Source organism: Ceratotherium simum, chromosome 28 (genome assembly GCF_057802395.1).
Source record: "Ceratotherium simum simum isolate JZ-2026a chromosome 28, ASM5780239v1, whole genome shotgun sequence".
NCBI lineage: Eukaryota > Metazoa > Chordata > Mammalia > Perissodactyla > Rhinocerotidae > Ceratotherium > Ceratotherium simum.
In genome coordinates, this window is record NC_141927.1 from 49,035 (window position 1) to 62,216 (window position 13,182).

General features: G+C 37.7%; 1 protein-coding gene across 1 annotated transcript in view; it reads right to left on the bottom strand.

The window, feature by feature from the left end:
• Positions 1-217: 217 nt before the first annotated feature.
• LOC147913282 (uncharacterized) overlaps positions 218-13,182 on the bottom strand; it is a 29,975-nt gene continuing 17,010 nt past the window's right edge. Inside the window, exon 3 of the mRNA XM_087418260.1 lies at positions 218-919. Coding sequence (XP_087274386.1) covers positions 907-919 — 13 coding nt within the window. The 3' untranslated portion in view covers positions 218-906. The remainder of the gene's footprint in view (positions 920-13,182) is intronic.

The window sequence follows — 13,182 nt, forward strand, 5'->3', positions numbered from 1 at the left end:
CCCGGGCTGCCCCGAGGCCGAGGGGGCGACGGGGCGAGAACGCACGTCCCGGGGGGACGGGACACGGCGCGGGGCGGGACGCGGCCGAGAGAGCGGCGCAGACAGGCGGGCGGGGCGGCCGCGGAGCGACTTCAACCGGAAACGGCCGCGGCAGCGGCGCGACCGGCCCCGGGCGTCTCCGGGCGACGCGGTGACCCCGCGGGCGGGGCCTGGGACGTCCGCTGGGGCCCGGGCCGGGCGTGGAGGACGGGGCGGGAGGGGACGCGACGAGCGCGCTTGAGCCACGACGACCGCAGCACGTTCACCGAGCAAGAGTTGCGCCACAGTATTTCCGCTTCCGGGTCGGCAGGCAGCTGCGTGGGCGGGGCCGACGTCCGGGCAGTTCCCGGACTTCCTTCCGCCAGCCCCGGGGCGTTTCCGAGGCTTTTTTCCTCCCACGGAACTTGGGTCTACGCTTTGCATCCACGTAGATGTGTGTCCAGTGGAGCCTGGCTGCTTCCGTTCTACTTCACGTTGAATGTTGCAGACACTTGAAGGTAAAAGCTGAGCGTTTTGAGAACACACAATGAATGCTGAGATGTTTCCTTCTCAACCACTTGAAAATGGTGTATGTCAAAATACCTTTCCTGTGAACATTTTCTGAGTGTCCATCCGGGGACCTGGGTTGTGGCAGCCCGGACCTCGGTGCGGGTCGATGTGGGCCGCGGTTGGATCTGGAACTTGTGAGGCTCCGGCAATTAGAACGGGTGCTTTACGATGAAAGCTAGAATGTGAACCGCCAAACTGCCTGTGCAATTTCACACCAGGGCCGAAGAATGTCATTTCCATTTCTACTCCACGTTCACGTAGGAGGCGGTGACAAGCCCTGGGCTCAGTTCCCGATACTTCACGTGTCCAGAACCTGGACTATGATGAAGGGCTGAGAAGTTGCATTAAAAAGGATGAAATTATATACATATTTATTCCTTTCTCCTTTGCATTTAATTTGTTCTATTTCAAACTTCTTGAGATGATTTATAAATTCAGATACCTTTGAGATAGAAAAGAATGGTATTCCATAATTGTCATTTTCTGAATAAATTTTAATTTCACTTTTTTCATTATTTTTGTTCCCGTTGTGTAGGGCATGGGCCCTTGGTTGCTCAGGAAGAGCCTACAAGCCCATTGCAACTATGTGTCCTTCTGGCTCCCTTGTAGGCAGGATGCCCAGCTGCTGGGATTTGTAGCACTCCAGGGCCTGGCCAGCCTGATCTTACCTTATCTCACTGAGGAACATCACGTCTTAAAGGGACACAGAGCCCCTCCCCGTGGGCTCCTGTTCCTGGGAATGCGGGTGGTACCAGGGCCAGCCCCTCTTGGCCAGCATATAGCCTTTGTATCCCCTGCCTATATAAGCAACCCTGTCCCTGCCCACGGTAGCAGGTGCACATTGCTGTCCAGCTGGACGCCACTGGACATCCCTGTAAGTAACTCCCAATAAACCCATATGTCTTGTTCGCTGTGTCCGGGTCTTTTCTTAGGTCTCGCTGAAACCTATCCTGCATTTCTCACCCAACTTTGCGTGTGGCCAGACACACTGCAATCTGAAAGAGCATTTTTAATTTGAAAAATATAAGATCGTTTAATCTATGTTTTTGTTTTCTGTTTCTGAATATTTTGAGTCTAGTATGGATAATGAAACTTTTAAAATGTGTATTTTTCGGGAACTACATCTTTTTGTGTGTGTGTGAGGAAGATGAGCCCTGAGCTAACATCTGTTGCCAATCTTCCTCTTTTTGCTGAGGAAGATTGGCCCTGGGCTAAAATCCTGTGCCCATCTTCCTCTACTTTATATGTGGGACAGCTGCCACAGCATGGCTTGATAAGCAGTGCATATCTCTGCGCCTGGGATCCAAACTTGCAAACCTTGGGCCACCACCTAAGCGCAGCATGGAACTTAACCACTCATTTTTATTTATTTGTTTGTTTTTAAGAATTTATTTATTTTTTATTTTATTATTTTGTGTGTGTGTGAGGAAGATCAGCCCTGAGCTAACATCCATGCTAATCCTCCTCTTTTTGCTGAGGAAGACCGGCTCTGAGCTAACATCTATTGCCATTCCTCCTTTTTTTTCCCCAAGGCCCCAGTAGATAGTTGCATGTCATAGTTGCACATCCTTCTAGTTGCTGTATGTGGGATGCGGCCTCAGCATGGCTGGAGAAGCGGTGCGTCGGTGCGTGCCCGGGATCTGAACCCAGGCCACCAGTAGCGGAGCGTGAGCACTTAACCGCTAAGCCACAGAGCCGGCCCCATTAACCACTCATTTTTAAATGAGTATTGCCATGTTTACATTTTCTCATGACCAAATAATGACCTTAATTTTTGTCTTTAATTAGGTTCAGCTTACTAACGTGATTGGCAGGACCTCACTCTGAATGGAGCAGTTAAAAAAAATAAATGAACCAAGGCCATTTTCATGTGTTTTGTAAGATCGCTAAATAAAATTCATGAATCAGTTTTAGGATATGAAAACACAATGGTGACTCTGTTTTTAAGAACTATTGCGTGCTCTCTGAAATCATTTAAGATGAGATATCTACAGGACTGCAATCCCCAGAGTGTCTATGAGCCACGACATATGTTAAGGGCCTCTTATCTGTCAGGAAGAGGTCTTTGTGACACCCGAGACCATGGGATGTCATTGGTGTCCACTCGGCCAGATCAGGCCTGTGCCTAGATCATCTGTGATGGGGACCTGGTCAGTTTAATGACTGGGCCCTCTGAATAAATCCTGACTTTCTACTCAATTTTAACATTATAGAAAAAAATGTATGTGTAGTAGAGGCCCTGTCTAGAGGCCACCATTCCAGGTTATCTACCTCTAGCCTTACTTTGCCTGTGACCTCTTCTACAACCCTTGAAAGTTTCAGGTCACTGATAAAATACATAATGTCTTGTCTAGTAGAGGTTCAGTTGTCTCTCCTCTCACACTAATATAACCAGTGTTCCTTCCATTTACATATTCATTTCAATATTTTTGGTCAATATTCCTATGTCTACTCTTTATTTTTTGAACTGGCTATAGTATCTGCTGACTTAAGTAAAATATTTTAATGTGTTCATATATGTAAGACTGTCATGATTTCACCCTTTTTTGAAAATTATCTTTTAATTATTGAAAAGTTCAAACCAATAGGCCCACTTGGTCATCTACTGGTGCCAGGTAAATTTTTATGACACAGAAGTGCACAACATGAATGGTTAAAGCCAGGGCATCTTTTCTTGGCTCTCCCAAGTGAATCCAAAGCACCAAAGAACTTTTTAACTCTGCATCATTTCTAAGTTCAATTTTTCTCTTTACTAATTGAGTATTTCTGTACTTTGTGTGTGTGTGTGTGCATTTACAGCCAGTAAGTTATTCCTCATTATTGGCAACAGTGGTTTGTAATTTTTTTAAATTTATTTTATTGAGATAAAATTCATATTAGTCACCATTTTTACCATTTTAAAGTGTACAATTCATTGGTTTTTGGTATATTTACAATGTTGTAAATTGTAAATTGAATTTGATTTGATTGCCACTAATCAAATTCCAGACAACTTCATCACCCCAAAAAGAAACTTGACACTCATTAAGCAGTCACTTCCCATTCCTCTACCTCACAGTCCTTGGCAACCACTAATGTACTTTCTGTATCTATGAATTTGTCTGTTCTGGACTTTTAAACAGATGGAATCATACAATATATGACCTTTTTTTCTGGCTTTTTGCACTGAGCATTATATTTTCAGTGTTTATTTTGTAGCACATATGAGTACTTAATATTTTCTATGTCTGAATAATATTCCATTGTATGGATAAACTAAATTTCCTTTAGTCATTCATCCACTGATAGGCATTCGAGTTGTTTACACTTTTGGCTATTATGAATAATGCTATGAACATTTGTGTACAAGTTTTTGGGTGGACAGAGGTTTCATTTCTCTTGGGTGTATACCTAGGTAGGGAATAATAGGTCACATGGTAACTCTACATTTAACCTTTTGAGGAACTGCCAAAGTGTTTTCCAAAGTTGCTGCAACATTTTATATTCTCACCAGCACAGTATGAGTGTTCCAATCTCTCCAAATCGTCAACAACACGTGTTATTATCTTCTTTTTGAATATAGCTATCCTAGTTGCCATGAAGTGATTGGATTTGCATTTGCCTAATGAGTAAGGATAGTGAGCATTTTCATGTGCTCATTGACCATTTGTATCATTTATTCCTATATCTTGATATGTTGTGATCACTAATAATTGAAATGTTCTTTGACAGTGTTTTTCCTAAGATAAGTCACTTATAAAAATTAACAAAGCTATAAAATAATGTACTCAGTGAATATGGTTGTCTTCTTTAGTTTTAAAGTTTGATGATATGTGTTGATTCTCCTATTGGGATGCCCTGCATTCCTGAAATAAACTCTTTTTGATCATTTTTAATATTTCATATACTGATTTTATATCAAATTTCATAGCTTATATTATTTTACTTTCAAGGTTATGGTATAACATATAGATGGTCCCTGACTTAACGATGGTTCAACTTAGGATTTTTCAACTTTACGATGCAAAAGTGATATGCGTTCAGTAGAAACCATACTTCAAATTTTGAATTTTGATCTTTTCTGGGTTACTGATATACAGTATGATACTCTTTCCTGATGCTAGGCAGCAGCACCAAGCCACAGCTCCCAGTCAGTCACATGATCACAAGGGTAAACAACAGATACACTTAACAACCATTCTGTATCCATACAACTATTTTGTTTTTCATTTTCAGTACAGTATTCAATAAATTACATGAGCTATTCAACACTTTATTATAAAATAGGCTTTGTGTTAAATGACTTTGCCCAACTGTAGGCTAATGTAAGTGTTCTGAGTACGTTTAAGGTAAGCTACATGAAGCTATGATGTTTCACAGGTTAGGTGTATTAAATGCAGCTTTGACTTACAATATTTTCAATTTATGATGGGTTTATCAGGCTGTAACCCCATTGTAAGTTGAGAAAGATCTGTATGTAACAGTCACAAAATCTTTCCACAGCTTTCTTTTCCTGCTTTTTAAATAGATTTAAAAGAAAGAGGGATCCCCAAACCTTAAAAGTATGGGGAAATGGTCCTTAAGACAATCAAAACTATTGATTAATGTTTCCAAGTATTTAACTTATGTTTTTCTGAGTTTTTAACTCTTCCTAATTCTGCCTTGGTATTCTGTGTTGTTTTACAGAAATCATTTTTCCTCTCAGTTTTTAAATTTATTAGAATAAGGTTGTTTGTATTAGTGTGTAGAGATTTAAAAAATATATTATCCATAGTTTTATCTACTATTTATTCTTACTATTAAGTATGTCTTTTAACATTTTTTCTCAACACTGCAGTAGCTCTATTTTATCATTTTATTCAGTTTTTATTATAACCAATGTAATACTCTAAATATTATTACATATGTTACACAATGTTACTTACATTCATCCTATGTTTCCTTCTTATAAATTACAGAATTTGACATGTATCAGACGTATTGCCAGACATCGTCTATTCTAGTATAAGAATTATAGCTATCTCATTTCTTCTACATACCCTTTTTTTTTTTTTTTTGAGGAAGATCGGCCCTGAGCTAACATCTGCCAATCCTCCTCTTTTTGCTGAGGAAGACTGGCCCTGGGCTAACATCCATGCCCATCTTCCTCCACTTTATATGGGACGCCGCCACAGCAGCATGGCTTGACAAGCGGTGCATCAGTGCACACCCGGGATCCGAACTGGCGAAGCCCGGGCTGCCGCAGCGGAGCACGCACACTTAACCACTTGCACCACCGGGCCAGCCCCTTCTACATAATCTTAAACAAGTGTACAACTTTGATATGAAGAATTTTCATTGTCTTTGAGTGTAATAAACTTTATTCATTAGAAATAAAATTTCTAGTTTTTAATTTAAAATATGTATAAAATTAGTTTTACTCAGTTTTTTAAAGTTTTTAAATATTTTTAAGTCCCTTAATGTACTATTTCACAAATATTATTACTTAATGGATAGCAAAGTTAATCTGATTAAATATTTTATATGTGTTAAAACTTTCCTTTAGATCAAATTATCAAACTATTCCATATATACTGAAAATATGTGATTTAAAACAGGGTGAATCCATGCATCTATGATCAACTGGTCTTTGATAAGGGTGCAAAGAACATACAATGGGGAAAGGATAGTCTCTTCAATAAATGATGTTGGGAAAACTGAATATCCCCTTGCAAAGAATGAAACTGGTTCTCACACCATATACAAAAATCAACTCAAAATGGATTAAAGACTTAAATGTAACACCTGAAACCATAAAGCCACTAGAAGAAAACATAGGGGAATAGCTCCTAGACATTGGTCTAGGCAATGAATTTTTTTGGATATGATACCAAAAGCACAGGCAGCAAAACCAAAAACAGACAAATGGGATTGTATTAAACTAAAAAGCTTCCACACAACAAAGAAAACAATCAGTAGAGTGAAAAGGCAACCTAAGAAATGGGAGAAAATATTTGCAAACCATATATCTCATAAGGGGTTAATATCCAAGATATTTAAAACCTGTGCAACTCAATAGCAAAAAAATAACCCAATTTAGAAAATGGACAAAGGATCTAAATAGACATTTTTCCAAAAAAGACATACAAATGGCCAACAGGTATATGAAAAAAATGTTCAGCTTCACTAATTTTCAGGGAAATGCAAATCAAAATAGCAATGAGACATCGTTTCACACCTTTTTGGTTATAATCAGCAGAATGAAAGATAAGTGTTGGAGGGGCTTTGGGGAAAAAGAGAACCCTTGTACACTGGTGGTGGGATGTAAATTGGTACACCCATTATGGAAAACAGTATGGAGTTTCCTTAAAAAATTAAAAATAGAACTACTTTATGAATCAGCAATCCCACTTCTGAGTACATAGCCACAGAAAATGAAATCAGTATCTCAATGAGATATCTGCATGCCCATGGTCATTGCAGCATTATTCACAATAGCCAAAATATGGAAACAATCTAAATGTCCATTGATGAATGAATGGATAAAGAAAATGTGAGAGAGAGATATATCTACACATACACAATGGAACATTATTCAGCCTTAAAAAAGAAGGAAATCTTGCCATTTGGGACAACATGGATGAAGCTGGAGGACGTTATGCTAACTGAAATAAGCCAGATGCACAAAGATAAATACTGCACATTCTCACTTAGGTGTGGAATCTAAAAATGTCAAACTCATAGAAATAGAGAATAGAATGGTGGTTACCAAGGGCTGAGGGGAGGGGCATATAGGGAGATGTTGGTCAAGCAGTACCAAGTTTCAATTATGCAAGATAAATAAGTTCTGGAGATCTAATGTACAATGATGTGATTATAGTTAACAACATTGTGTTGATACTAGAAATTCACTAAAAGGGTAGATCTTGTGTTCTTAGCACCAAAGGAAAAAAAAAAGTAACTGTGTGAGGTGATGGGTATGCTAATTAGCTAAATTTTAGTAAATATCTCAGACTATCTTAGTATATGTATATCTAATTATCAAGTTGTACAGCTTTTATATAATTTTTAATTGTCAACTATAATTCAATAAAGTTGGAAAAAATATAGGATCAATATATACCCATTAGGTCACGTTTGTTCATTTCATTGTTCAAATTTTTGAATCCTTAATAAATTTTATTTGCTTTATTTAACAATTATCACAAAAGATCTGTTGATATTTTTTCACTATGATCAAGGAATTACCCAGTTTATATTATTTTGTCAAGTTTGCTCCCTGAGATATTTCAAAGAAGCAGTAACCCCCCTATAAAATGGAATCATGAATGTCATCCCTGCATGCCTTATCCTCAGCTCCTCTATGATGAATGATTGCACCATAGAGTCATTTCCAAAGTTCAGAATACAGGGTCCACATTAATGCATCTTTCTATCCAACAGGCCAATTACAATTATTGCTCAATACAGAATAATCTACCTTCTAAGGGCTCCAAAAACCAGTTGGTTTAATTTACAACACTCATATTTATAGGTCCAAACTGAATTCAAATTAAAACCTAATTTGCTTCTTATGCTCACTTTGCCCCACTCAGGTCATTCTGTCCATTTCTACAAGAAAATATTAAAATATGCAACTCTACTCCCCCAAAGCATTATATATTTCAAGTGATGAACTTTCTTCTTAGCTTTTAAAGTAAAATGGAAAATATGTGTCTGTTACATTATTTCCTCCACGCTTCATCCCAGGACACCTGCTGCGGAGTCACTATTTTTTACTTATCACTTTTTTGATTGATCATCACTCAGGTTTTTCTATTAAATATTTCTCACACTTCTTTGCGTGGTTAATTCTTGGGAAATTTAAATTTATTGATATAAAGTTAGATACATAAATTTCCATTTTCTCCAAATTATCAGAGGCCCTATTTTTATGAATTCTTAAAAGAGTTTAAACTCTAAATTTCTAAATGTTCTCCATTGCAACATTTAATAAAACAGAAATTAAAATATTTTGAAAAAGATTAATTCTGTAGCTGCCATTCCTACTACATTATAAATCCTATAAAGACTCAGTTGTTCATGATCTCTCTGTTATATGACCATTAAAGAACAAAATTCAACTGAGTAAATTTTAAAGATTTTATTGATTTTATTCAGCAATTCATGAATCAGGCAGCATCCAACCTAGCAGATAAAAACGAACTCTGAAGAGCTATACAAAGCAAGAGATTTTATAGGCAGAAGGGAGCAATAAGGAAGTTATACTAGGCAAAAAAGCTGATTGGGTTGGTTTTTGCAGTTACTTTCCTTACAGGGGATGGCAGGGGTTTATCAGGCAGATTACCTAACTAATGCTGATCAGGCAGTTTCTGATTGCCTGGTTTAAGATTTTGGCTCTCTGGGAGAGCCAAAAATATAACTAGTTAAGTTTTGGTTTGGTGATATGAGGCTTAGCATAAGCAACTCCATTTTGGGCCGGTTATCTTTAACATGACTGATCATTGTGGTGCTTAAACGACTGCACTGTAAAAAAAAAAAAAAAAAAAAAAAAAAACACAAAATTTAGAGCTGTCTGACCACTTTTGGGAATTATCCCTCCATAATAGGCAGAGCCCAGTCTGGACATACTGGGTTTGCAGTTAAAGAGAACAAAGGGGATGACTGTAGGAAAATAAACAGTGCTTACTGCAGAGGTGCTCATCTCCCAGCCACCAACTAGGATTATTAAAAAGAGCCCAATAAAATGACAACATGGAAGAATCAAAACCAAAACAAAGGAAATACTTAGGGATTACTTTAACCAGAGAGATTAAGGACTTGTACAATGAAAACTACAAAACATTGCTGAAAGAAATTAAAGACACAAATAAATGGAAGCACATCACATGTTCATGAATTAGAAAGCTTAGTATTATTAAGATGACAGCACTACCCAAAGCAATCTACAGATTCAATACAATCCATATAAAAATCACAATGATTTTCTTTTTGCAAAAACAGAATAATATTTCCTAAAATTCATATAGAATCTCATGGGACCCTGGATAGCCAAAACAATCTTGAAAAAGAAGAACAAAGCTGGAGGACTGACACTTCCTGATTTACTACAAAGCTATAGTAATCAAAACAGTGTGGTACTGGCATAAAGAAAGACATATAGACTAATGGAAGAGAATACAGAGCCCAGATACAAACCCTCACATATATGGTGAATTGATTTATGAGAAAAGTAACAAAACTATTCAATGGGGAAAGGACAGTCTTTTCGACAATGGTGCTGGGAAAACTGGATAGCCATATGCAAAAGAATGAAGTGGGATCTTACCTAAGAGCATATACAAAAATTAACTCAAAATGGATCAAAGACTTAAATGTAAGACCTAAAGCTATAAAACTTAGAAAAAAGCTTAGGGCAAAAGCTTCACAATATTGGATTTGGCAATCATTTCTTTGGTATGACATGAAAGGCACAGGCAACAAAACAAAAAATAGACAAAATGAACTTCATGAACGTTTTTAAAAAGTATACATCAAAAGACACTATCAACTGAGAAAAAGGCAAGCCACAGAATGGGAAAACTATCTGCAAATTATATATTGGATGAGGGATCAATATCCAGAATATATAGAGAACCCCTAAAACTCAACAACAGAAAAACAAACAACCCAATTCAAAAATGGGCAAAGGACTTCAATAGATAGTTCTCCAAAGATATACAAATGAACAATAAGCATATGAAAAGATGCTCAATATCACTAATCATTAGGGAAATGCAAATCAAAATTACAATGAGATACTACCTCACACCCATTAGGATGGCTATTACTGTGAAGAAAAAAAAAAGAACAGAAACTAGCAAGTGTTGTGAGGATGGGGAGAAATTGGAACACTTGTGCACTTTTGGTGGGAATGTAAAATGATACAGCCACTGTGGAAAACAGTATGGTGCTGCCTCAAAAAATTAAAAATATATTTACCATATGATCCAGCAATTCACTTTTGGGTATATACCCAAAAGAATTGAAGGCAGGGCCTTGAAGAGAGATTTGTATACCCATGTTCATAGCAGCATTATTCACAATAACCAAAAAGTGGAAGCAACTCAAGTGTGCATCAACAGATGACTGAAGGAGCAAAATATGGTATATACATACAATGGAATATTACTTAAAAAGGAAATTCTGACACGTTACAACCTGGATGAATCTTGATGACAATATACTAAGTGAAATTAGCCAGTCAGACAAAAAAGCAAATATAGTGTGGTTCCACTTATGAAGTACTTAGAGTAGTCAAAATCATAGAAAGTAGAATGGTGTTTGCCAGGGGATGAGGGAATAGGGAGTTATTGTTTAATGGGTATAAAGTTTCAGTTCTAAAAATGAAAAGAGTTATGGAGATGGATGGTAGTGATTGCTGCACAACATTATGAATGTATTTAATACCACTGAACTGTACACTTAAAAATGGTTAAGATGGTAAATTTTATATTATGTGTATTTTAAGACAATAAAAAAATGAAAATACATTGAGAAGATGTAGGAGAGAGTGTGAAAAGATGCAAAGGTACTCAACAATGCAAAGATGCTTTGGGTGGCTCTGGACTCAGTGGAGGATCTAGGGGAGAGGTTGGTCCTATGAATGTGTTGTATCCACTGCTTGTGTCTGTACAGGATGAAAACCATGGAGTCACTGGCCCACGCCATAAGTCCTAAACACAAAACATCATAGGAGGATAACAATCCTGCAGATAGTAATCATGTAGTTTTGTTATTAACTCCTCCAGAACAGTATCCCCAATCTTTTTTCTTTGTGATGTTTTTGGTGTTCCACTCGCCAGATACATACATAAGAAAAACGGTATTTACCAGCATGTTAAGGATCCAGCACAGGTTGTGGCATGGCCCAATGTATTGGGGGACTTATAGTTTAAGCTCTGCACACCTGGTGTTGCTGGGGCTGATTTTGACGGACTGGAAGGCACTTAAAGGGCAGATGGTGCCAATGCACACACTCATGGCCACTCTGTGAACATAGAAAAGAAGTTTGTGGAGAAAACAGTTTGTTTATCATTTCAAAGAAACAGCTCTTAGTTTCATTGGTCTTTTCAGGCTCTATTTCATTTATTTCTGCTGTGATACTTGTTACTTCCTTTCTTCTAGTAACTTAGGGCTTTGTTTGTTCTTCTTTTTCTGGTTCCTTGAGATATAAAATTAGATTGTCTATTTGAGATTTTTATGGTTTCTTGATGTAGGCATTTATTGCTGTGAACTTCTTAGAACTGCTTTTGCTGCATTCCATGAGTTTTGGTATGCTGTATTTCCATTTTCATTTGTCTCAAGGGTTTTTTTGGGTGAAGAAGATTGGCCCTGAGCTAAGATCTGTTGCCAATCTTCCTCTTTATGCTTGAGGAAAATTGTCTCCGAGCTAACACTTGTGCCAGTCTTTCTCTATTTTGTATGTGGGATGCCGCTACAGCATGGTTTGATGAGAGGTGTGTAGGTCCATGCCTGGGATCCAAAACCAAAAGCCCTGGGCTGCCAAAGCAGAGTGCATTAACCACTATGTGACTGGGCTGGCCCCTGTCTCAAGGTACTTTTTGATCTCTCTTTGGATTTCTGCTTTGATACATTAGTTGTTCAGTTCCATTTGTTTAATCTCCACATTTGTGAAATTTCCAGTTCTTATAATTGATTGCTAGTTTCTCATACCATTGTGATCAGAAAAAAAAACTGCTTGATATGACTTCAATCTTTTTTAATTTATTAAGACTTGTTTTGTGGCCTAACATATGATCTCTCCTGGAGAATGTTCCATGTGTGCTTGAGAAGAATGTGTATCCTGTTGCTTTTGCATGGAATGTTCTGTATATATCTGTTAAATCCATCTGGTCTAACATGTTATTTAAGGCTGATGTTTACTGATTGATTTTTTGTCTGGATGATGTATCCATTGATGAAAGTGGAGTATTAAAGTCTCCTACTATCATTGTGTTTCTGTCTATTTCTCCCTTTAGGTCTGTTAATATTTGCTTTATTTATTTAGGTGCTCCTATGTTGGGTATATTTTATAGATATTATATCATCTTGTTGAATTGACCCTTTATCATTATATACCTGCTTTGTCTCAATCATGGTATTTTTTTTTTAATTTATTTTTCCCCCCAAAGCCCCAGTAGATAGTTGTATGTCATAGCTGCACATCCTTCTAGTTGCTGTATGTGTGACGCAGCCTCAGCATGGCCAGAGAAGCGGTGTGTTGGTGCACGCCCGGGATCCGAACCCGGGCTGCCAGCAGCGGAGCGTGCGCACTTAACCTCTAAGCCACGGGGCCGGTCCATCAATCATGGCATTTTAAAAGAAAAATTTATGCACCAGCAGACTTCACTCACAAATTATCTACTTATCAACCTTTAATTCATCTTTGTAATATACATACATGTTAACAGTATATATAGTAATGACACATCATCTTGTGTTCTACATTTTTCAGTTAATATTCAAAGTTACTTTCTGGTTGAACCCAATCATCATAATTATGATTATTGATGCATGAAAAATTGATGCTGACCAACACATCAGCAACAACTTTGCTTCATATATATTTCTAAGCACTACTTCATCAAAAAGAAA